Source organism: Mobula birostris, chromosome 29 (genome assembly GCF_030028105.1).
Source record: "Mobula birostris isolate sMobBir1 chromosome 29, sMobBir1.hap1, whole genome shotgun sequence".
Taxonomy (NCBI): domain Eukaryota; kingdom Metazoa; phylum Chordata; class Chondrichthyes; order Myliobatiformes; family Myliobatidae; genus Mobula; species Mobula birostris.
In genome coordinates, this window is record NC_092398.1 from 36980611 (window position 1) to 37001682 (window position 21072).

Here is a 21072-nt window from a genome sequence, read left to right on the forward strand (position 1 = left end):
ACTGTTCATTCATCCAATTCTCTTTTGCTTCCTTACATTTTCTTTGAATCAAGCGGTGTTGGGCTTTGTAGCGTTCATTATCACAATGTTTTCTCTTTCTTCTTTCTTCACCTAACTTTCTCAACTCATCGGTGAACCAAGAGTTATGTCTTTTGCTCTTTTTCCAACAACCCAAAGTCTTTTCCACAACTTCTGTCACTGTTGTTTTAAACTCTTCCCAGATGTTCTCCACTGCCATGTTGCTATCCTCGTCATCTAAGACTGAAAAGCTATTTTCCCTTTCAAACAAATATTCTATCTGTTTTGCTTCACCCGTAATGAATACATCAAAGTCTATCTTATTTGATGGTTTGGACTCTCTCATCTTCTTCAAATGCATACTCTTGTCCAATACCACAGAGTTGTGATCTGTATAACAGTCAGCACCAGGGTACGTTTTCACCTGCTTCACTCCATTCCTGAACCGATTGGGTACTAAAACATAGTCAGTTTGGTTTTTTACTGAACCATCAGGACTGGTCCACATGTACAGTCACCATTTTGGCAGACACTACCAGGTGTTTGCAACCATTACCCTTCCCTTGTAATTCACCCCAGGTCCAGCGGACCGGCTGGTGGCACCTGGTAAGGTTCCCTTTCTCGGGGTTTCGAGCGATGGCCGACGACGGACCCAGCAGGAGACTGGTGGGGAAGGCGGAAGAGCTACGACCTTGGAAGATAATAATCCAGGGTCAGTGGTGTGTTCTTCATGGGAGATGTGGGAACTGTGGGAGACCTGAGGTCTCTCTGATAACGATATGGGCAGTGAGCCTCAGCTCCTCAGAGACATGCGTTAAAGCACTGGAACTGAAACTGGAGGATCTTTGGTGCATACGGGAGAATGAGGAGATGATGGACGCAACCCCCTTTGTTGCAGTAGACAGGTACCTGAGTGACTGTGGGGAGAGGGGAAGGGAATAGGCAGACATTGAGGGTACCCCTGTGACTGTCCCCTTCAATAATAATCATACCTCTTTGGATACTGGTGCGGGCTGGGATGGGTGGAACGACCCTCCGGGGGCCACCGTCCCAGAACAGAAATGGCTCACATGAGGGAATAATTTTAAGGTGATTGGAGGAAAGTATAGGGTGGGTGTTGGGGTGGTGTGGGGTGTAGTCAGAGGTCAGGTTTTACACAGAGAGTGGAGGATGTATAGAATGTGCTGCCAAAGGTGATGGTAGAGACGGACACATTAGGGACATTAAAGTGTCACAAGTATGACAGAAAAATGGAGGTTTATGTGGGACCGATCTTGGAAGAGGTTAACATTGTGGGCCAAGTGGCTGTAGTGTGCTGTAGTATTCTACGTTCTAGAAAACCGGCTGGCCACTCTGAAGAAAAATAGGTACATTACCAGGAGTGAACTAACTGGATCCCCCACATCACCCTCCCTCTCTCTGATCGGTTCCAGGTCCGGTCCCTGTCCGGCTGGTGAATGGGAACAACATGTGCTCTGGGAGAGTCGAGGTCTATCATAATTCTGCCTGGGGCACCGTCTGTGGCAGGAGCTGGAATAGGAGTGAGGCGGACGTGGTCTGCAGGGTGTTGAACTGTGGGACGTCTGAGTCGGTAACAACAGATGCCTCCTACAGAGAGGGCACTGGGAAGATCTGGCTGGATGGGGTGAAGTGTAACGGGACAGAACCTGCTCTCGACCAGTGCGCTGCCAGCCCATGGGGGGTGAATAGCTGCTCCCACGCAGAGGACGCTGGAGTCTCCTGCACAGGTGAGTGTGGGTGAGCAGTGAGGGTGTGCTTTACACTGAAACCTCTGGTGTGCAATTAAGTGAACTCCAGTATCGATCAGTTTCTGCACCTGACTGCATTACTGTCTTCAAGTTCCTCATCCACCGTGGTTCCTGGTTGTCAGGCCCAGCTTCAGGTGGTGGGAGATAGTCGGATTGTAGTGCAGGCTGTCCTAATCACTGCAGAGTCAGAAAGTTTCAAGGCTGGAGGAGTAGTTCCCTCACTCCGAGCAATTAGAGGCCCTGTCCCATTGCCAGGTTGGGACTTTTGCATTCACCTTGACCAGGATTGAGGGAGACTGTGAAAACATGGTGGGATATTGTGGTCAGACTGGGTTGTCAAGGGAATTGCCACCATGAGCACCACCTGAGAAGAGAATGATGTCTCTTTAGAGATTAGGAGCAATATTTTTTAACAAGTAAGTAGTGGATCTGTGGAATTCATTTCCACAGGTGGATGTTGAGGAAAAGTCATTAAGAATATTTGAAGCAGAGTTTGATAGGTTCTTGATTAATCAGGGCGTCGAAGATTACGCAAAGAAGGCAGCATAGTTTTGAGAAAGAAAATTAATCAGCTTTGGGAATGGCAGATCCGACTTGATGTGCCAAATGCTCTAATTCTGCTCCGTTATCTGATGGTGTAAGTCTCCCCTCAGCATCTGATACTTTTGGGGAACAACTCAAGTATCTTCAACCTTCTTATCGCTATTGCAGTCAGCAGATCCGTTGGCCTGTGGATTTTAGCGACTGTTTTGAAAAAACCAGTGGGGCCTGTCATTCAACAAGGTTCAGGTAATTAGGAACGTGGTATGGGCCAATAAAAGGAAGTTTGATTGACTTAAGCTAAGTGGCCATTGTAGGAGTGGGACATTCCTAGAGTGGCCCATGAGGCTCAGCAAGTCGAGGTGGAGGCTGAGGTAAATTTCCTTTTCTCTTGGTCTATTTCTGTCGAGTATTACAGTGAGAATGGGTCCAGGGTCAGTGGTGTGTTCTTCATGGGAGATGTGGGAACTGTGGGAGACCTGAGGTCTCTCTGATAACTATATGGGCAGTGAGCCTCGGCTCCTCAGAGACATGCGTAAAGAACTGGAGCTGAAGCTGGGTGACCTTTGGTGCATACGGGAGAATGAGGAGATGATGGACACAACCCCCTGTGTTGCAGGAGGCAAGTACCTGAGTGACTGTGGGGAGAGGGGAAGGGAATAGGCAGACATTGAGGGTACCCCTGTGACTGTCCCCTTCAATAATAATCATACCACTTTGGCAGTGGTGTGGGCTGGGATGGGAGGAACGACCGTCCGGGTGGGGGGGCCACAGTCCCAGAACAGAAATGGCTCGCATGAGGGAATAATTTTAAGGTGATTGGAGGAAAGTACAGGGTGGGTGTCGGGGTGATGTGGGGTGTAGTCAGAGGTCAGGTTTTACACAGAGAGTGGGGGATGTATAGAATCTGCTGCCAGAGGTGATCATAGAGACGGACACATAAGGGACATTAAAGATTCACAAGTATGACAGAAAAATGGAGATTTATGTGGGACCGATCTTGGAAGAGGTTAACATCGTGGGCCAAGTGTCTGTAGTGTGCTGTAATATTCTATGTTCTAGAAAACCGGCTGGCCACTCTGAAGAAAAATAGGTACATTACCAGGAGTGAACTAACTGGATCCCCCACATCACCCTCCCTCTCTCTGATTGGTTCCAGGCCCGGTCCCCATCCGGCTGGTGAACGGGAACAACATGTGCTCTGGGAGAGTCGAGGTCTATCATAACTCTGCCTGGGGCACCGTCTGTGGCAGAAGCTGGAATACCATTGCGGCAGACGTGGTCTGCAGGGTGTTGAACTGTGGAACATCCCAGTTAATAACTAGAAATGCCTCCTATGGAAAAGGCACTGGAATGATCTGGCTGGATGGGGTGAAGTGTAACGGGACAGAGCCTGCTCTCGACCAGTGTGCTGCCAGCCCATGGGGGGTGAATAACTGCTCCCACGCAGAGGACGCTGGAGTCTCCTGCACAGGTGAGTGTGGGTGAGCAGTGAGGGTGTGATTTACACTGAAACCTCTGGTGTGCTATTAAGTGAACTCCAGTGTTGATCAGTTTCTGCCCCTGACTGCATCCCTGTCCTCAAGTTCCTCATCCACCGTGGTTCCTGGTTGTCAGGTCCAGCTGCAGGTGGTGGGACATAGTCGGATTGTAGTGCAGGCTGTGGAAATCACTGCAGAGTCTGAAAGTTTCAAGGCTGGAGGATTAGTTCCCTCACTCCTAGCAATTAGAGGCCCTGTCCCATTGCTGGGTTGGGAATATTGGATTGTCCTTGACCAGGACTGAGGTCAACTGTGAAAATGTGTTGGGGATATCGAGTCAGACCGGGTGGTCAAGGGAATTACCACCGAGGGCACAACTTCAGAATAGAAGGATTTCTTTTTAGTGATGAGGAAGAATATTTTTTAGGAAGTACGTGTTGTATCTCTGGAATTCAATTCCACAGGCGGATGTGGAGGCCAAGTCATTGAGTATATTTGAAGCAGAGTTTAACAGGTTCCTGATTAATCAGGGTGTCGAAGATTACGGAGAGAAGGCAGAATGGGTTTGGGAAAGATAACTGATCAGCCATGGGAATGGCAGATCCGACTTGATGTGCCAAATGGCCTAATTCTGCTCCTTTACCTGACGGTGTAAGTGTCCTCTCAGCCTCTGATGCTGTGGGGGAACAACTCAAGCATGTTCACCCTTCTCGGCCATATTGCAGTCAGCAGATCTGTTGGCCTGTGGATGTTAGCAGCAGTTTTGAGAAAGCCAGTGGGGCCAGTCAGTCGACAGGCTTCAGATAGTTAGTAACTTGGTAAAGGCATAAAAAGAAGTTCAGCTTAAGCAAAGTGACCATTGTAGGAGAGGGATATTGCTTGGGGGAGATCTGAAATAAATTGATACTCTGATTCGAGGCATGGCTAGGGCAGATGGTTCCGAGTGTTTTTCCCCAGGATGGAAACGACCAATACTACTGGGCACTGGAGAGGGAATGTGTAAAGGAGATTTATGGGGAAAGTCATTTCATACAGTGGTGGCTGCCAGGAAACCACTGCCAGAGGAGGTCGTTTCAGTAATCACAGCATAAGTTTTTAAAAAACATTTTAACAGGTATCACACATTGTAACATTTTACAAGCAGGTATTGAGGAAAATGGACAGCGTGTGGGCAGCTGGCATTCGTCCCTCTGGCCTCCTGGTCAGCAGAATCAGGCTGGTCCAAAGAGCCCGTTCCTGTGCTATTCTCTGAGCTCGATGTTCCTTCCCTCAATCATTCATATCCCACCCAGTCGAACCCCATTCTCCCCACAGTCCAAGCCCCATTTCACATTACAGAGTTGAACCCTTCTCTCACGTCACTCTCGACAGGTTATAATATGGGAATCTTCATTTTAAACTTATTACCTCCTCTGTTCCAGGCCCAGTTCCCGTCCGGCTGGTGAATGGGAACAACATGTGCTCTGGGAGAGTCGAGGTCTATCATAACTCTGCCTGGGGCACCGTCTGTGGCGGGAGCTGGAATACGATTGCGGCGGACCTGGTCTGCAGGGTGTTGAACTGTGGAAGGTCCCAGTTAATAACTAGAAATGCCTCCTACGGAGAGGGCACTGGGAAGATCTGGCTAGATGGGGTGTTGTGTAACGGGACAGAACCTGCTCTCGACCAGTGCGCTGCCAGCCCATGGGGGGTGAATAACTGCTCCCACGCAGAGGACGCTGGAGTCTCCTGCACAGGTGAGTGTGGGCGGAAGGTGAGGGTGTGCTTTACATTGAAACGTCTGGTGTGCAATTTCGTGAACTCCAGTGTTGAGCAGTTTGTTCCCCTGACTGCATCACTGTCCCTCTCAAGTTCCTGATCATCTGTGGTTCCTGGCTGTCAGGTCCAGCTGCAGGTGGTGGGAGATAGTCGGATTGTAGTGCAGGCTGTCCAAATCACTGCAGAGTCAGAATGTTTCAAGGCAAGTTCCCTCATTTCTAGCAATTAGAGGCCCGGTCCCATTGCCGGGTTGGGATTTTTTTGGAATGGACCTTGTCCAGGATTGAGGTAGACTCTGAAAACTTGGTGGGATATTGGGGTCAGACTGGGTGGTCAAGGAAATTGCCACCATGAGCACCACCTGAGAAGAGAAGGAGGAATATTTAGAGATATTCCTCCTCCTCTTTAGAGATGAGGAGGAATATTTTTTAGCGAGTAAGTAGTGGATCTATTGAAATCATTTCCACGGGTGAATGTTGAGGAAAAGACATTGGGTATATTTTAAGCACAGTTTGATAGGTTCTTGATTAATCAGGGCGTCGAAGATTATGGGGAGAAGGCAGAATGGGTTTGATAAAGATAATTATATCAGCCTTGGGAATGGCAGATCCGACTTGATGTGCCAAATGGCCTAATTCTGCACATATGTCTTCTGGTGTAAGTCTCCCCTCAGCCTCTGATGCTGTCTGGGAACAACTCAAGCACACTTAACCTTCTCAGCCCTATTACAGTCAGCAGATCCGTTGGCCTGTAGATGGTAGAGCAGTTTTGAGAAAGCCAGTGGGGCCAGTCATTTGACAGGCTTCAGGTAATTAGGAACTTGGTAAGGGCCAATAAAAAGAAGTTCAGCTTAAGCAAAATGGCCATTGTAGGAGTGGGACATTGCTAGAGTGGGCCATGAGGCTCAGTAAGCAGAGGTGGAGGCTGAGGTAAATTTCCTTTCTCTTGGTCTATTTCTGTTGAGTATTACAATGAGAATGGTCCAGGGTCAGTGGTGTGTTCTTCATGGGAGATGTGGGAACTGTGGGAGACCTGTGGTCTCTCTGATAACTATATGGGCAGTGAGCCTCAGCTCCTCAGAGACATGTGTTAAAGAACTGGAGCTGAAGCTGGAGGAACTTTGGTGCATACGGGAGAATGAAGAGATGATGGACACAACCCCCTGTGTTGCAGGAGGCAGGTTCCTGAGTGACTGTGGGGAGAGGGAAAGGGAATAGGCAGACATTGAGGGTACCCCTGTGACTGTCCCCTTCAATAATAATCATACCTCTTTGGATACTGGTGCGGGCTGGGATGGGTGGAACGACCCTCCGGGGGCCACCGTCCCAGAACAGAAATGGCTCACATGAGGGAATAATTTTAAGGTGATTGGAGGAAAGTATAGGGTGGGTGTTGGGGTGGTGTGGGGTGTAGTCAGAGGTCAGGTTTTACACAGAGAGTGGAGGATGTATAGAATGTGCTGCCAAAGGTGATGGTAGAGACGGACACATTAGGGACATTAAAGTGTCACAAGTATGACAGAAAAATGGAGGTTTATGTGGGACCGATCTTGGAAGAGGTTAACATTGTGGGCCAAGTGGCTGTAGTGTGCTGTAATATTCTACGTTCTAGAAAACCGGCTGGCCACTCTGAAGAAAAATAGGTACATTACCAGGAGTGAACTAACTGGATCCCCCACATCACCCTCCCTCTCTCTGATCGGTTCCAGGTCCGGTCCCTGTCCGGCTGGTGAATGGGAACAACATGTGCTCTGGGAGAGTCGAGGTCTATCATAATTCTGCCTGGGGCACCGTCTGTGGCAGGAGCTGGAATAGGAGTGAGGCGGACGTGGTCTGCAGGGTGTTGAACTGTGGGACGTCTGAGTCGGTAACAACAGATGCCTCCTACAGAGAGGGCACTGGGAAGATCTGGCTGGATGGGGTGAAGTGTAACGGGACAGAACCTGCTCTCGACCAGTGCGCTGCCAGCCCATGGGGGGCGAATGACTGCTCCCACGCAGAGGACGCTGGAGTCTCCTGCACAGGTGAGTGTGGGTGAGCAGTGAGGGTGTGCTTTACACTGAAACCTCTGGTGTGCAATTAAGTGAACTCCAGTATCGATCAGTTTCTGCACCTGACTGCATTACTGTCTTCAAGTTCCTCATCCACCGTGGTTCCTGGTTGTCAGGCCCAGCTTCAGGTGGTGGGAGATAGTCGGATTGTAGTGCAGGCTGTCCTAATCACTGCAGAGTCAGAAAGTTTCAAGGCTGGAGGAGTAGTTCCCTCACTCCGAGCAATTAGAGGCCCTGTCCCATTGCCAGGTTGGGACTTTTGCATTCACCTTGACCAGGATTGAGGGAGACTGTGAAAACATGGTGGGATATTGTGGTCAGACTGGGTTGTCAAGGGAATTGCCACCATGAGCACCACCTGAGAAGAGAATGATGTCTCTTTAGAGATTAGGAGCAATATTTTTTAACAAGTAAGTAGTGGATCTGTGGAATTCATTTCCACAGGTGGATGTTGAGGAAAAGTCATTAAGAATATTTGAAGCAGAGTTTGATAGGTTCTTGATTAATCAGGGCGTCGAAGATTACGCAAAGAAGGCAGCATAGTTTTGAGAAAGAAAATTAATCAGCCTTGGGAATGGCAGATCCGACTTGATGTGCCAAATGCTCTAATTCTGCTCCGTTATCTGATGGTGTAAGTCTCCCCTCAGCCTCTGATACTTTTGGGGAACAACTCAAGTATCTTCAACCTTCTTATCGCTATTGCAGTCAGCAGATCCGTTGGCCTGTGGATTTTAGCGACTGTTTTGAAAAAACCAGTGGGGCCTGTCATTCAACAAGGTTCAGGTAATTAGGAACGTGGTATGGGCCAATAAAAGGAAGTTTGATTGACTTAAGCTAAGTGGCCATTGTAGGAGTGGGACATTCCTAGAGTGGCCCATGAGGCTCAGCAAGTCGAGGTGGAGGCTGAGGTAAATTTCCTTTTCTCTTGGTCTATTTCTGTCGAGTATTACAGTGAGAATGGGTCCAGGGTCAGTGGTGTGTTCTTCATGGGAGATGTGGGAACTGTGGGAGACCTGAGGTCTCTCTGATAACTATATGGGCAGTGAGCCTCGGCTCCTCAGAGACATGCGTAAAGAACTGGAGCTGAAGCTGGGTGACCTTTGGTGCATACGGGAGAATGAGGAGATGATGGACACAACCCCCTGTGTTGCAGGAGGCAAGTACCTGAGTGACTGTGGGGAGAGGGGAAGGGAATAGGCAGACATTGAGGGTACCCCTGTGACTGTCCCCTTCAATAATAATCATACCACTTTGGCAGTGGTGTGGGCTGGGATGGGAGGAACGACCGTCCGGGTGGGGGGGCCACAGTCCCAGAACAGAAATGGCTCGCATGAGGGAATAATTTTAAGGTGATTGGAGGAAAGTACAGGGTGGGTGTCGGGGTGATGTGGGGTGTAGTCAGAGGTCAGGTTTTACACAGAGAGTGGGGGATGTATAGAATCTGCTGCCAGAGGTGATCATAGAGACAGACACATAAGGGACATTAAAGATTCACAAGTATGACAGAAAAATGGAGATTTATGTGGGACCGATCTTGGAAGAGGTTAACATCGTGGGCCAAGTGTCTGTAGTGTGCTGTAATATTCTATGTTCTAGAAAACCGGCTGGCCACTCTGAAGAAAAATAGGTACATTACCAGGAGTGAACTAACTGGATCCCCCACATCACCCTCCCTCTCTCTGATTGGTTCCAGGCCCGGTCCCCATCCGGCTGGTGAACGGGAACAACATGTGCTCTGGGAGAGTCGAGGTCTATCATAACTCTGCCTGGGGCACCGTCTGTGGCAGGAGCTGGAATATGATTGCGGCGGACGTGGTCTGCAGGGTGTTGAACTGTGGAACATCCCAGTTAATAACTAGAAATGCCTCCTACGGAGAGGGCAGTGGGAAGATCTGGCTTGATGGGGTGAAGTGTAACGGGACAGAACCTGCTCTCGACCAGTGCGCTGCCAGCCCATGGGGGGTGAATGACTGCTCCCACGCAGAGGACGCTGGAGTCTCCTGCACAGGTGAGTGTGGGTGAGCAGTGAGGGTGTGCTTTACACTGAAACCTCTGGTGTGTAATTATTTGAACCCAAGTGTTGAGCTGATGCTGCCCCTGACTGCTTCACTGTCCTGAAGTTCCTCATCCACCGTGGTTCCTGGTTGTCAGGACCAGCTGCAGGTGCTGGGAAATAGTCGGATTGTGGTGCAGGCTGTCCAAATCACTACAGAGGCAGCAACTTTGGATTGCTGTTGACGAGGATTGAGGTAGACTGTGAAAACGTGGTGGGATTGTGGGGTTAGACTGGGTGGTGAGGGAATTGCCAATGATGGCACAACTTCAGAATAGAAGGACGTCTTTTTAGTGATGAGGAAGAATATTTTTTAGGAAGTACGTGGTGAATCTGTGGAATTCATTACCACACATGGATGTGGAGGCCAAGTCATTGGGTATATTTGAAGCAGAGTTTAACAGGTTCTTGATTAATCAGGGCATCAAAGATTACGGGTAGAAGGCAGATTGGGTTTGAGAAGGATAATTAATCAGCCATGGGACTGGCACATCCAACTCGATGTGCCAAATGGTCTAATTTTGCCCCGTTGTCTTCTGGTGAAAGTCTCCCCTCAGCCTCTGATGCTGTTGGGTAACAACTCTAGCAGTTTCAACCTTCTCGGCTCTATTGCAGTCAGCAGATCCGTTGGCTTGTGGATGTTAGCGGCTGTTTTGAGAAAGTCAGTGGGGCCAGTCATTTGTCAGGCTTCAGGTAATTAGGAACGTGGTAAGGGCCATAAAAAGAAGTTAGGCTTAAGTAAAGTGGCCATTGTAGGAGAGGGATATTGCTTGGGGGAGATCTGAAATAAATTGATACACTGATTGGAGGTATGGTTAGGGTAAATGGTTCAGAATGTTTTTCCCCAGGATGGAAATGTCCAGTACTATTGGGCATTCTTCCCAGAATCCTGTGGCTCGTCCTCGTCTATGCAGTTCCGATTTCGACAGTCGAAACCTTAGAGAGGAGGGGTAGCAACCACCTCAGGAGATGGCTGGGGCTGCCAAAGAGCCTGAGCAGCATCGCACTCTATGGACACCACAACAAACTGCAACTGCCCTTCAAGTCCTTGGAGGAAGAATTCTAGGGAACAAGAGCCAGAGAAGTGCTACAGTATAGGGACCCAAGCGACCCGAAGGTGGCTAGAGCAGGGATCCAAGTAAGTACTGGCAGGCAGTGGAGGGCAGAGGAAGCTGTTCAGGAGGCAGGGGCAAGGCTGCATCACAGGAGGCTGGAGGGAGTGGTCACACGAGTCCGAGCTGGGCTAGGATCCTTTCCAACTCCCCAAATGGACACCAGAGGGAAGGAAAGATGTCGTCTAGTTCAGGAGGAGGTGAGAGCAGTAGTGGAGGAGATGCGAGCCTGCAAGGTGGTGGGAATGAAGCAACAGGGAGCTTGGACAAGATGGGAGAATGCGGTTGGGAGGAAAGTGACCTGGGCTGATCTTTGGAAAGCCGAACCACACCGCATCCAATTTCTCATCCAGTCAGTGTACGATGTGCTTCCAAGCCCATCAAACCTGCACACATGGGGCAAGGCAGAGTCATCTGCATGCCCACCGTGCTCCAAGCGAGGAACCCTGGAGCACATCCTCAGTGGCTGCGCAAGGACATTTGGTGAGGGACGGTACAGGTGGAGGCATGATCAGGTCCTGAAGACCATCGCTGAAGCCGTCAGCGCAGGAGTTGAGTGGGCGAAGCGGTCCTGACCCTCCAAGCAGACCATTGCCTTTGTCAGAGCTGGGGAGCTGCCAATACCTGCCAAAAGAACATCTGCAGGCATCCTGACCTCTGCAAGGGACTGGCAGCTGTTGGTGGACCTCGAAGGGCAGCTGAAGTTCCCCAACCATATCGCACCCACCACCCTGCAACCAGACATTGTCCTAGTGTCTGAGTCTACTAAGCAAGTGGTGCTGCTGGAGCTGACAGTCCCATTGGAAGACAGCTTGAAAGAGGCCTTTGAAAAGAAGCTCTCCAAGTATGCAGGACTGGTCAGCAACTGTCAGCAGGCTGGATGGAGAGCGAGGTTTCTCCCAGTGGAAGTTGGTTGTAGAGGATTCATAGCCCGTTGTTTAGTTAGAGCCTTCAGCATTTTGGGCATCGAGGGAGAGAGGAAGAGGAGAGCCATCCGCAGTACCACCGGTGCAGCAGAGAGGGCCTCAAGATGGCTGTGGCTAAAAGAGGGGAGCCATGGAGTCATAAGTAGCTAGCCATCTGGACACAAGCTGGGGTCTGATCAGCCCCGGCTGGGTCACCCGGAGGAGGATGTATGATGTTGAAAGACCCGAAAACACCCGATGATTCCAGGAACATCACTGAAGATATGTCCAGAAGCATCAATAGATGTATGTACACAGCAGGGCACTGGAGGGGGAATGTGTAAAGGAGATTTATGGGGAAAGTTATTTCATACAGTGGTGGCTGCCAGGAAACCACTGCCAGAGGAGGTCATTTCAGTAATCACAGAATCAGTGTTTAAAAAACATTTTAACAGGTATCACACATCGTAACATTTTACAAGCAGGTATTGAGGAAAATGGACAGTGTATGGGCAGCTGGCATTCGTCCCTCTGGCCTCCTGGTCAGCAGAATCAGGCTGGTCCAAAGAGCCTGTTCCTGTGCTATTCTCTGAGCTCGATGTTCCTTCCCTCAATCATCATATCCCACCCAGTCGAACCCCATTCTCCCCACAGTCCAAGCCCCATTTCACATTGCAGAGTCGAACCCTCCTCACGTCACTCTCGACTGCTTACAATATGGGAATCCTCATTTTAAACTCATTCCCTTCTCCGTTCCAGGCCCGGTCCCCGTCCGGCTGGTGAACGGGAACAACATGTGCTCTGGGAGAGTCGAGGTCTATCATAACTCTGCCTGGGGCACCATCTGCGGCAGAAGCTGGAATAGGAGTGAGGCGGACGTGGTCTGCAGGGTGTTGAACTGTGGGACGTCTGAGTCGGTAACAACAGATGCCTCCTACGGAGAGGGCACTGGGAAAATCTGGCTGGATGGGGTGAAGTGTAACGGGACAGAACCTGCTCTCGACCAGTGCGCTGCCAGCCCATGGGGGTTGAATGACTGCTCCCACGCAGAGGACGCTGGAGTTTCCTGCACAGGTGAGTGTGGGTGAGCAGTGAGGGAGTGCTTTACACTGAAACCTCTAGTGTGCAATTTAGTGAACCCAAGTGTTGAGCAGATTGTTCCCCTCACTGCATCACTGTCTTCAAGTTCCTCATCCACCGTGGTTCCTGGTTGTCAGGTCCAGCTGCAGGTGGTGGGAGATATTCGGATTGTAGTGCAGGCTGTCCAAATCACTGCAGAGTCAGAAAGTTTCAAGGCTGGAGGATTAGTTCCCTCGCTCCTAGCAATTAGAGGCCCTGTCCCATTGCTGGGTTGGATCTTCTGGATTGGACGTTGACCTGGATCGAGGTAGACTGTGAAAAGGTGGTGGGATAATGGCATCAGATTGGGTGAACAAGGGAATTACCACCGAGGGCACAACTTCAGAATGGAAGGATGTCTTTTTAGTGATGAGGAAGAATATTTTTTAGGAAGTACGTGGTAAATCTGTTGGTTTCATTTCCACAGGTGGATGTGGAGGCCAAGTCATTGGGTATATTTGAAGCAGAGTTTAACAGATTCTTGATTAATCAGGGCGTCGAAGATTACGGGGAGTAGGCAGAATGGATTAGAGAAAGATAATTAATCAGCCATGGGAATGGCAGATCTGACTCAATGTGCCGAATGGCCTAATGCTGCTCGTATGATTTCTGGTGTAAGTCTCCCCTCAGCCTCTGATGCTGTTGGGGAACAACTCAAGCACGTTCAACTTCGGCCCGATTGCAGTCAGCAGATCCGTTGGCCTGTGGATGTTAGCGCCAGTTTTGAGAAAGCAAGTGGGGCCAGTCATTCGACAGGCTTCAGGTAATTAGGAACTTGGTGAGGGCCAATAAAAAGAAGTTCAGCTTAAGCAATGTGGCCACTGTAGGAGTGGGACATTGCTAGAGTGGCTCATGAGGCTCAGTAAGTAGAGGTGGAGGCTACAGTAAATTTCCTTTTCTCTTGGTCTATTTCTGTCGAGTATTACAGTGAGAATGGGTCCAGGGTCGTCGTCGTCATCGTTAGGTCACAGCAGGAATTTCCAGTTGGCGGACAATTTCCTTCCATGCCGCTCTGTCCCGACATTTGTCCACAACATGCCTAGTCTTGTCCAGCTTGGTCCAAGCCTTGATGTTATCCAGCCACGTTGTTCTTTGCCTTCCTCTTCCTTTCTTTCCCTCCACCTTTCCATATAGCAAGTCCAACAAGATGTTATCTCTCCGTGTAAGCTGTCCACAGTAAGCAACTTTTAGCTTCATAATCTTCTCCAGCAATATCTGTGGTCTATCAACTTCGGACAAAGCCCTGTCATTTGAAACTTTCTCTACCCAGCTGCTCTTCAACACTCGTCAATAGCACCATACTTCAAAAGCATTAATTCGTTTCCTGTCACCCTTCTTCAGGGTCCATGTTTCTGATCCATACCTCAGCACTGACCACACGTAACACTCGAGGAAGCGGATTCTACTTTGGATGTCTACCTCCCGATGGCATGGTAGATCTTTTTGCTTCATGAACTGGGTCTTAGCTATACCTATTCTCTTCTGAACTCAACTCCACATCTCCCGTCATCTGTCAGACAACTGCCAAGATATTCAAACTTTCACACCTGTTCGATGTCTTGTCCATTCACTTGTAACGATACCATCATGAATGAGTCTTTAGTGGTTGTTCTGCTTACCTCCATCAATTTTGTTTGCTTAGGGTTGATTTTTAGTCTGTAGTCGAGGCTTTTCTCATTCACTTTATTCAGCATAATTTGCAGTTTGCATTCGCTGTCAGCTAACAACACGGTGTCGTTCGCTTACCTGATGTTATCCACCTTCCGACCTCCGATTGGAATACCTGTCTCCTGATGGTCGCATTCCCGAAAAACCCATTCTCCGTAGAGGTTAAACAAATCCGGCAAGCCAACACAGCCTTGCCTTATGCCTCGTTTAATACATGCCCATGCTGATAGCTCATTTTCTACCCTGACCACCGGTTTCTGTTTCCAATACAAGGTCATTATTATCCGCACGTTCGCCCATCCCAGATCGTACTTGTTCAGCACCTCTGTTACTTCCTCGTAGCTTACTCTATCAAAAGCATTTTCATATCAATAAAGCATAAGCAGATGGTCTATTGTGGCTCAATGCATCTCTCTATGATGTTTCTCATCGCAAACATTCCTTCCTTTGTTCCTGAGCCTTTATGAAAATCAAACTGTGTTTCTCCAATTTCATTGCTGATTGGACCTTTCATTCTGCCGAACACTATTTTCAACAGTAGCTTGACGCAGTGAGACATTATGCTTATCGTCCTATGCTCATTACATTTTATTGTCCATGGCTTTTTTGGTAAGGCAATAAATACCGATTTCAGAAAGTCCTCCGGTAGATTTCTTGTCATATAACTGTTGTTTAGTATCGCTAAAAGGTTTGTTTTTCCCTTTGGACCAAGTGATTTCAGAATTTCAGTGGAAATCTTATCTTCACCGGCGGCCTTTCTGACTTTCAGACTCCAAATCACACTTTCCATCTCTGACATCAATAATTTAGGTTGATTAGTCATTTGATTTAATTCCTCAATCCTGCTATCTTCAAATAATTCCGAGATGTACTCAACCCATCTGTCCATGATGGTCTGTTGGTCTCTTGGTCTATTTCTGTCGAGTATTACAGTGAGAATGTATCCTGGGTCGTCATCGTCGTCGTTAGGTCACATCAGGAATTTCCAGTTGGCGAACGATTTCCCTCCACGCCGCTCTGTCCCGACGCTTGTCCACATGTTCATAGCATGAATTCCCACTACCGTCTTCAATACACCCAGTTGACGGTCCTCTTTAAGTTCATCATATCCTTTACCTTTTGGTGAAGGCCTTTATAATCCAGACTTCGTTCATCCTGCACAATTTCTTCGCACTGTTCATTCATCCAATTCACTTTTGCTTCCTCACATTTTCTTTGAATCAAGCGGTGTTGGGCTTTGTAGCGTTCATTATCACTATGTTTTCTCTTTCTTCTTTCTTCACCTAACTTTCTCAACTTATCGGTGAACCAAGAGTTATGTCTTTTGCTCTTTTTCCAACAACCCAAAGTCTTTTCTGCAACTTCTGTCACTGTTGTTTTAAACTCTTCCCAGATGTTCTCCACTGCCATGTTGCTATCCTCGTCATCTAAGACTGAAAAGCTATTTTCCCTTTCAAACAAATATTCTATCTGTTTTGCTTCACCCGTAATGAGTACATCAAAGTCTATCTTATTTGATGGTTTGGACTCTCTCATCTTCAAACGCATACTCATGTCCAATACCACAGGGTTGTGATCTGTATAACAGTCAGCACCAGGGTACGTTTTCACCTGCTTCACTCCATTCCTGAACCGATTGGGTACTAAAACATAGTCAGTTTGGTTTTTTACTGAACCATCAGGACTGGTCCACGTGTACAGTCACCATTTTGGCAGACACTACCAGGTGTTTGCAACCATTACCCTTTCCTTGCAATTCGCCCCAGGTCCAGCTGGTGGCACCTGGTAAGGGTCTCTTTCTCGGGGTTTCGAGCGGTGGCCGACGACGGACCCAGCAGGAGACTGGTGGGGAAGGCGGAAGAGCTACGACCTTGGAAGATAATGGTCCAGGGTCAGTGGTGTGTTCTTCATGGGAGATGTGGGAACTGTGGGAGACCTGAGGTCTCTCTGAAAACTATATAGGCAGTGAGCCTCAGCTCCTCAGAGACATGTGTTAAAGAACTGGAGCTGAAGCTGGGTGACCTTTGGTGCATACGGGAGAATGAGGAGATGATGGACACAACCCCCTGTGTTGCAGGAGACAGGTACCTGAGTGACTGTGGGGAGAGGGGAAGGGAATAGGCAGACATTGAGGGTACCCCTGTGACTGTCCCCTTCAATAATAATCATACCTCTTTGGATACTGGTGCGGGCTGGGATGGGAGGAACGACCCTCCGGTGGCCACCATCCCAGAACAGAAATGGCTCGCATGAGGGAATAATTTTAAGGTGATTGGAGGAAAGTATAGGGTGGGTGTTGGGGTGGTGTGGGGTGTAGTCAGAGGTCAGGTTTTACACAGAGAGTGGAGGATGTATAGAATGTGCTGCCAAAGGTGATGATAGAGACGGACACATTAGGGACATTAAAGTGTCACAAGTATGACAGAAAAATGGAGGGTTATGTGGGACTGATCTTGGAAGAGGTTAACATCGGGGACCAAGTGTCTGTAGTGTGCTGTAATACTCTATGTTCTAGAAAACCGGCTGGCCACTCTGAAGAAAAATAGGTACATTACCAGGAGTGAACTAACTGGATCCCCCACATCACCCTCCCTCTCCCTGATCTGTTGCAGGTCCAGTCCCCGTCCGGCTGGTGAATGGGAACAACATGTGCTCTGGGAGAGTCGAGGTCTATCATAACTCTGCCTGGGGCACCGTCTGTGGCAGGAGCTGGAATACGATTGCGGCGGACGTGGTCTGCAGGGTGTTGAACTGTGGAACATCCCAGTTAATAACTAGAAATGCCTCCTACGGAGAGGGCAGTGGGAAGATCTGGCTGGATGGGGTGAAGTGTAACGGGACAGAGCCTGCTCTCGACCAGTGCGCTGCCAGCCCATGGGGGGTGAATAACTGCTCCCACGCAGAGGACGCTGGAGTCTCCTGCACAGGTGAGTGTGGGTGAGCAGTGAGGGTGTGCTTTACACTGAAACCTCTGGTGTGCAATTAAGTGAACTCCAGTATCGATCAGTTTCTGCACCTGACTGCATTACTGTCTTCAAGTTCCTCATCCACCATGGTTCCTGGTTGTCAGGCCCAGCTTCAGGTGGTGGGAGATAGTCGGATTGTAGTGCAGGCTGTCCTAATCACTGCAGAGTCAGAAAGTTTCAAGGCTGGAGGAGTAGTTCCCTCACTCCGAGCAGTTAGAGGCCCTGTCCCATTGCTGGGTTGGGACTTTTGCATTCACCTTGACCAGGATTGAGGGAGACTGTGAAAACATGGTGGGATATTGTGGTCAGACTGGGTTGTCAAGGGAATTGCCACCATGAGCACCACCTGAGAAGAGAATGATGTCTCTTTAGAGATTAGGAGCAATATTTTTTAACAAGTAAGTAGTGGATCTGTGGAATTCATTTCCACAGGTGGATGTTGAGGAAAAGTCATTAAGAATATTTGAAGCAGAGTTTGATAGGTTCTTGATTAATCAGGGCGTCGAAGATTACGCAAAGAAGGCAGCATAGTTTTGAGAAAGAAAATTAATCAGCCTTGGGAATGGCAGATCCAACTTGATGTGCCAAATGCTCTAATTCTGCTCCGTTATCTGATGGTGTAAGTCTCCCCTCAGCCTCTGATACTTTTGGGGAACAACTCAAGTATCTTCAACCTTCTTATCCCTATTGCAGTCAGCAGATCCGTTGGCCTGTGGATTTTAGCGACTGTTTTGAAAAAACCAGTGGGGCCTGTCATTCAACAGGGTTCAGGTAATTAGGAACGTGGTAAGGGCCAATAAAAGGAAGTTTGACTTAAGCTAAGTGGCCATTGTAGGAGTGGGACATTGCTAGAGTGGCCCATGAGGCTCAGTAAGCAGAGGTGGAGGCTGAGGTAAATTTCCTTTCTCTTGGTCTATTTCTGTCGAGTATTACAATGAGAATGGTCCAGGGTCAGTGGTGTGTTCTTCATGGGAGATGTGGGAACTGTGGGAGACCTGTGGTCTCTCTGATAACTATATGGGCAGTGAGCCTCAGCTCCTCAGAGACATGTGTTAAAGAACTGGAGCTGAAGCTGGAGGAACTTTGGTGCATAAGGGAGAATGAAGAGATGATGGACACAACCCCCTGTGTTGCAGGAGGCAGGTTCCTGAGTGACTGTGGGGAGAGGGAAAGGGAATAGGCAGACATTGAGGGTACCCCTGTGACTGTCCCCTTCAATAATAATCATACCTCTTTGCATACTGGTGCGGGCTCGGATGGGAGCAATGACCCTCCGGGGGCCACAGTCCCAGAACAGAAATGGCTCGCATGAGGGAAAAAATTTTAAAGTAATTGGAGGAAAGTATATGGTGGGTGTCAGGGAGGTGTGGGGTGTAGTCAGAGGTCAGGTTTTACACAGAGAGTGGAGGATGTATAGAATGTGCTGCCAGAGGTGGTGGTAGAGACGGACACATTAGGGATATTAACGATTCACAAGTATGACAGAAAAATGGAGGGTTATGTGGGACCGATCTTGGAAGAGGTTAACATCGTGGGCCGAGTGTCTGTAGTGTGCTGCAATATTCTATGTTCTAGGTAACCGGCTGGGCACTCTGAGGAAAAATAGATACATTACCAGGAGTGAACTAACTGGATCTCCCACGTCACCCTCCCTCTCCCTGATCTGTTGCAGGTCCAGTCCCGGTCCGGCTGGTGAACGGGAACAACATGTGCTCTGGGAGAGTCGAGGTCTATCATAACTCTACCTGGGGCACCGTCTGTGGCAGGAGCTGGAATACCATTGCGGCAGACCTGGTCTGCAGGGTGTTGAACTGTGGGACGTCTGACTCGGTAACAACAGATGCCTCCTACAGAGAGGGCACTGGTAACATCTGGCTGGATGGGGTGAAGTGTAACGGGACAGAGCCTGCTCTCGACCAGTGCCCTGCCAGCCCATGGGGGGTGAATGACTGCTCCCACGCAGAGGACGCTGGAGTCTCCTGCACAGGTGAGTGTGGGTGAGCAGTGAGGGTGTGCTTTACACTGAAACCTCTGGTGTGTAATTATCTGAACCCAAGTGTTGAGCTGATGCTGCCCCTGACTGCTTCACTGTCCTGAAGTTCCTCATCCACCGTGGTTCCTGGTTGTCAGGACCAGCTGCAGGTGCTGGGAAATAGTCGGATTGTGGTGCAGGCTGTCCAAATCACTACAGAGGCAGCAACTTTGGATTGCTGTTGACGAGGATTGAGGTAGACTGTGAAAACGTGGTGGGATTGTGGGGTTAGACTGGGTGGTGAGGGAATTGCCAATGATGGCACAACTTCAGAATAGAAGGACGTCTTTTTAGTGATGAGGAAGAATATTTTTTAGGAAGTACATGGTGAATCTGTGGAATTCATTACCACACATGGATGTGGAGGCCAAGTCATTGGGTATATTTGAAGCAGAGTTTAACAGGTTCTTGATTAATCATGGCGTCAAAGATTACGGGTAGAAGGCAGATTGGGTTTGAGAAGGATAATTAATCAGCCATGGGACTGGCACATCCAACTCGATGTGCCAAATGGTCTAATTTTGCCCCGTTGTCTTCTGGTGAAAGTCTCCCCTCAGCCTCTGATGCTGTTGGGTAACAACTCTAGCATTTTCAACCTTCTCGGCTCTATTGCAGTCAGCAGATCCGTTGGCTTGTGGATGTTAGTGGCTGTTTTGAGAAAGTCAGTGGGGCCAGTCATTTGTCAGGCTTCAGGCCATTGTAGGAGAGGGATATTGCTTGGGGGAGATCTGAAATAAATTGATACACTGATTGGAGGTATGGTTAGGGTAAATGGTTCAGAGTGTTTTTCCCCAGGATGGAAATGTCCAGTATTATTGGGCATTCTTCCCAGAATCCTGTGGCTCGTCCTCGTCTATGCAGTTCTGATTTCGACAGTCGAAACCTTAGAGAGGAGGATTAGCAACCATCTCAGGAGATGGCTGGGGCTGCCAAAGAGCCTGAGCAGCATCGCACTCTATGGACACCACAACAAACTGCAACTGCCCTTCAAGTCCTTGGAGGAAGAATTCTAGGGAACAAGAGCCAGAGAAGTGCTACAGTATAGGGACTCAAGTGACCCGAAGGTGGCTAGAGCAGGGATCCAAGTAAGTACTGGCAGGAAGTGGAGGGCAGAGGAAGCTGTTCAGGAGGCAGGGGCAAGGCTGCATCACAGGAGGCTGGAGGGAGTGGTCACATGAGGCCGAGCTGGGCTAGGATCCTTCCCAACTTCCCAAATGGACACCAGAGGGAAGGAAAGATGTCGTCTAGTTCAGGAGGAGGTGAGAGCAGTAGTGGAGGAGATGAGAGCCTGCAAGGCGGTGGGAATGAAGCAACAGGGAGCTTGGACAAGATGGGAGAATGCGGTTGGGAGGAAAGTGACCTGGGCTGATCTTTGGAAAGCTGAACCACACCACATCCAATTTCTCATCCAGTCAGTGTACGATGTGCTTCCAAGCCCATCAAACCTGCACACATGGGGCAAGGCAGAGTCATCTGCGTGTCCACCGTGCTCCAAGCGAGGAACCCTGGAGCACATCCTCAGCGGCTGTGCAAGGGCACTTGGTGAGGGACGGTACAGGTGGAGGCATGATCAGGTCCTGAAGACCATCGCTGAAGCCGTC

The 21072-nt window shown here is 49.1% G+C and overlaps 1 protein-coding gene across 1 annotated transcript in view; it reads left to right on the forward strand.

Annotated features, from left to right (window-relative positions):
* The first annotated feature begins 654 nt into the window (after nucleotides 1-654).
* The window catches only part of LOC140190188 (scavenger receptor cysteine-rich domain-containing protein DMBT1-like), a 41438-nt gene continuing 21020 nt past the window's right edge, over nucleotides 655-21072 (forward strand). The window contains exons 1-9 of the mRNA XM_072246703.1: nucleotides 655-923; nucleotides 1546-1766; nucleotides 3487-3801; nucleotides 5230-5544; nucleotides 7275-7589; nucleotides 9310-9624; nucleotides 12446-12760; nucleotides 17086-17400; nucleotides 19112-19426. Coding sequence (XP_072102804.1) covers nucleotides 655-923; nucleotides 1546-1766; nucleotides 3487-3801; nucleotides 5230-5544; nucleotides 7275-7589; nucleotides 9310-9624; nucleotides 12446-12760; nucleotides 17086-17400; nucleotides 19112-19426 — 2695 coding nt within the window. The remainder of the gene's footprint in view (nucleotides 924-1545; nucleotides 1767-3486; nucleotides 3802-5229; nucleotides 5545-7274; nucleotides 7590-9309; nucleotides 9625-12445; nucleotides 12761-17085; nucleotides 17401-19111; nucleotides 19427-21072) is intronic.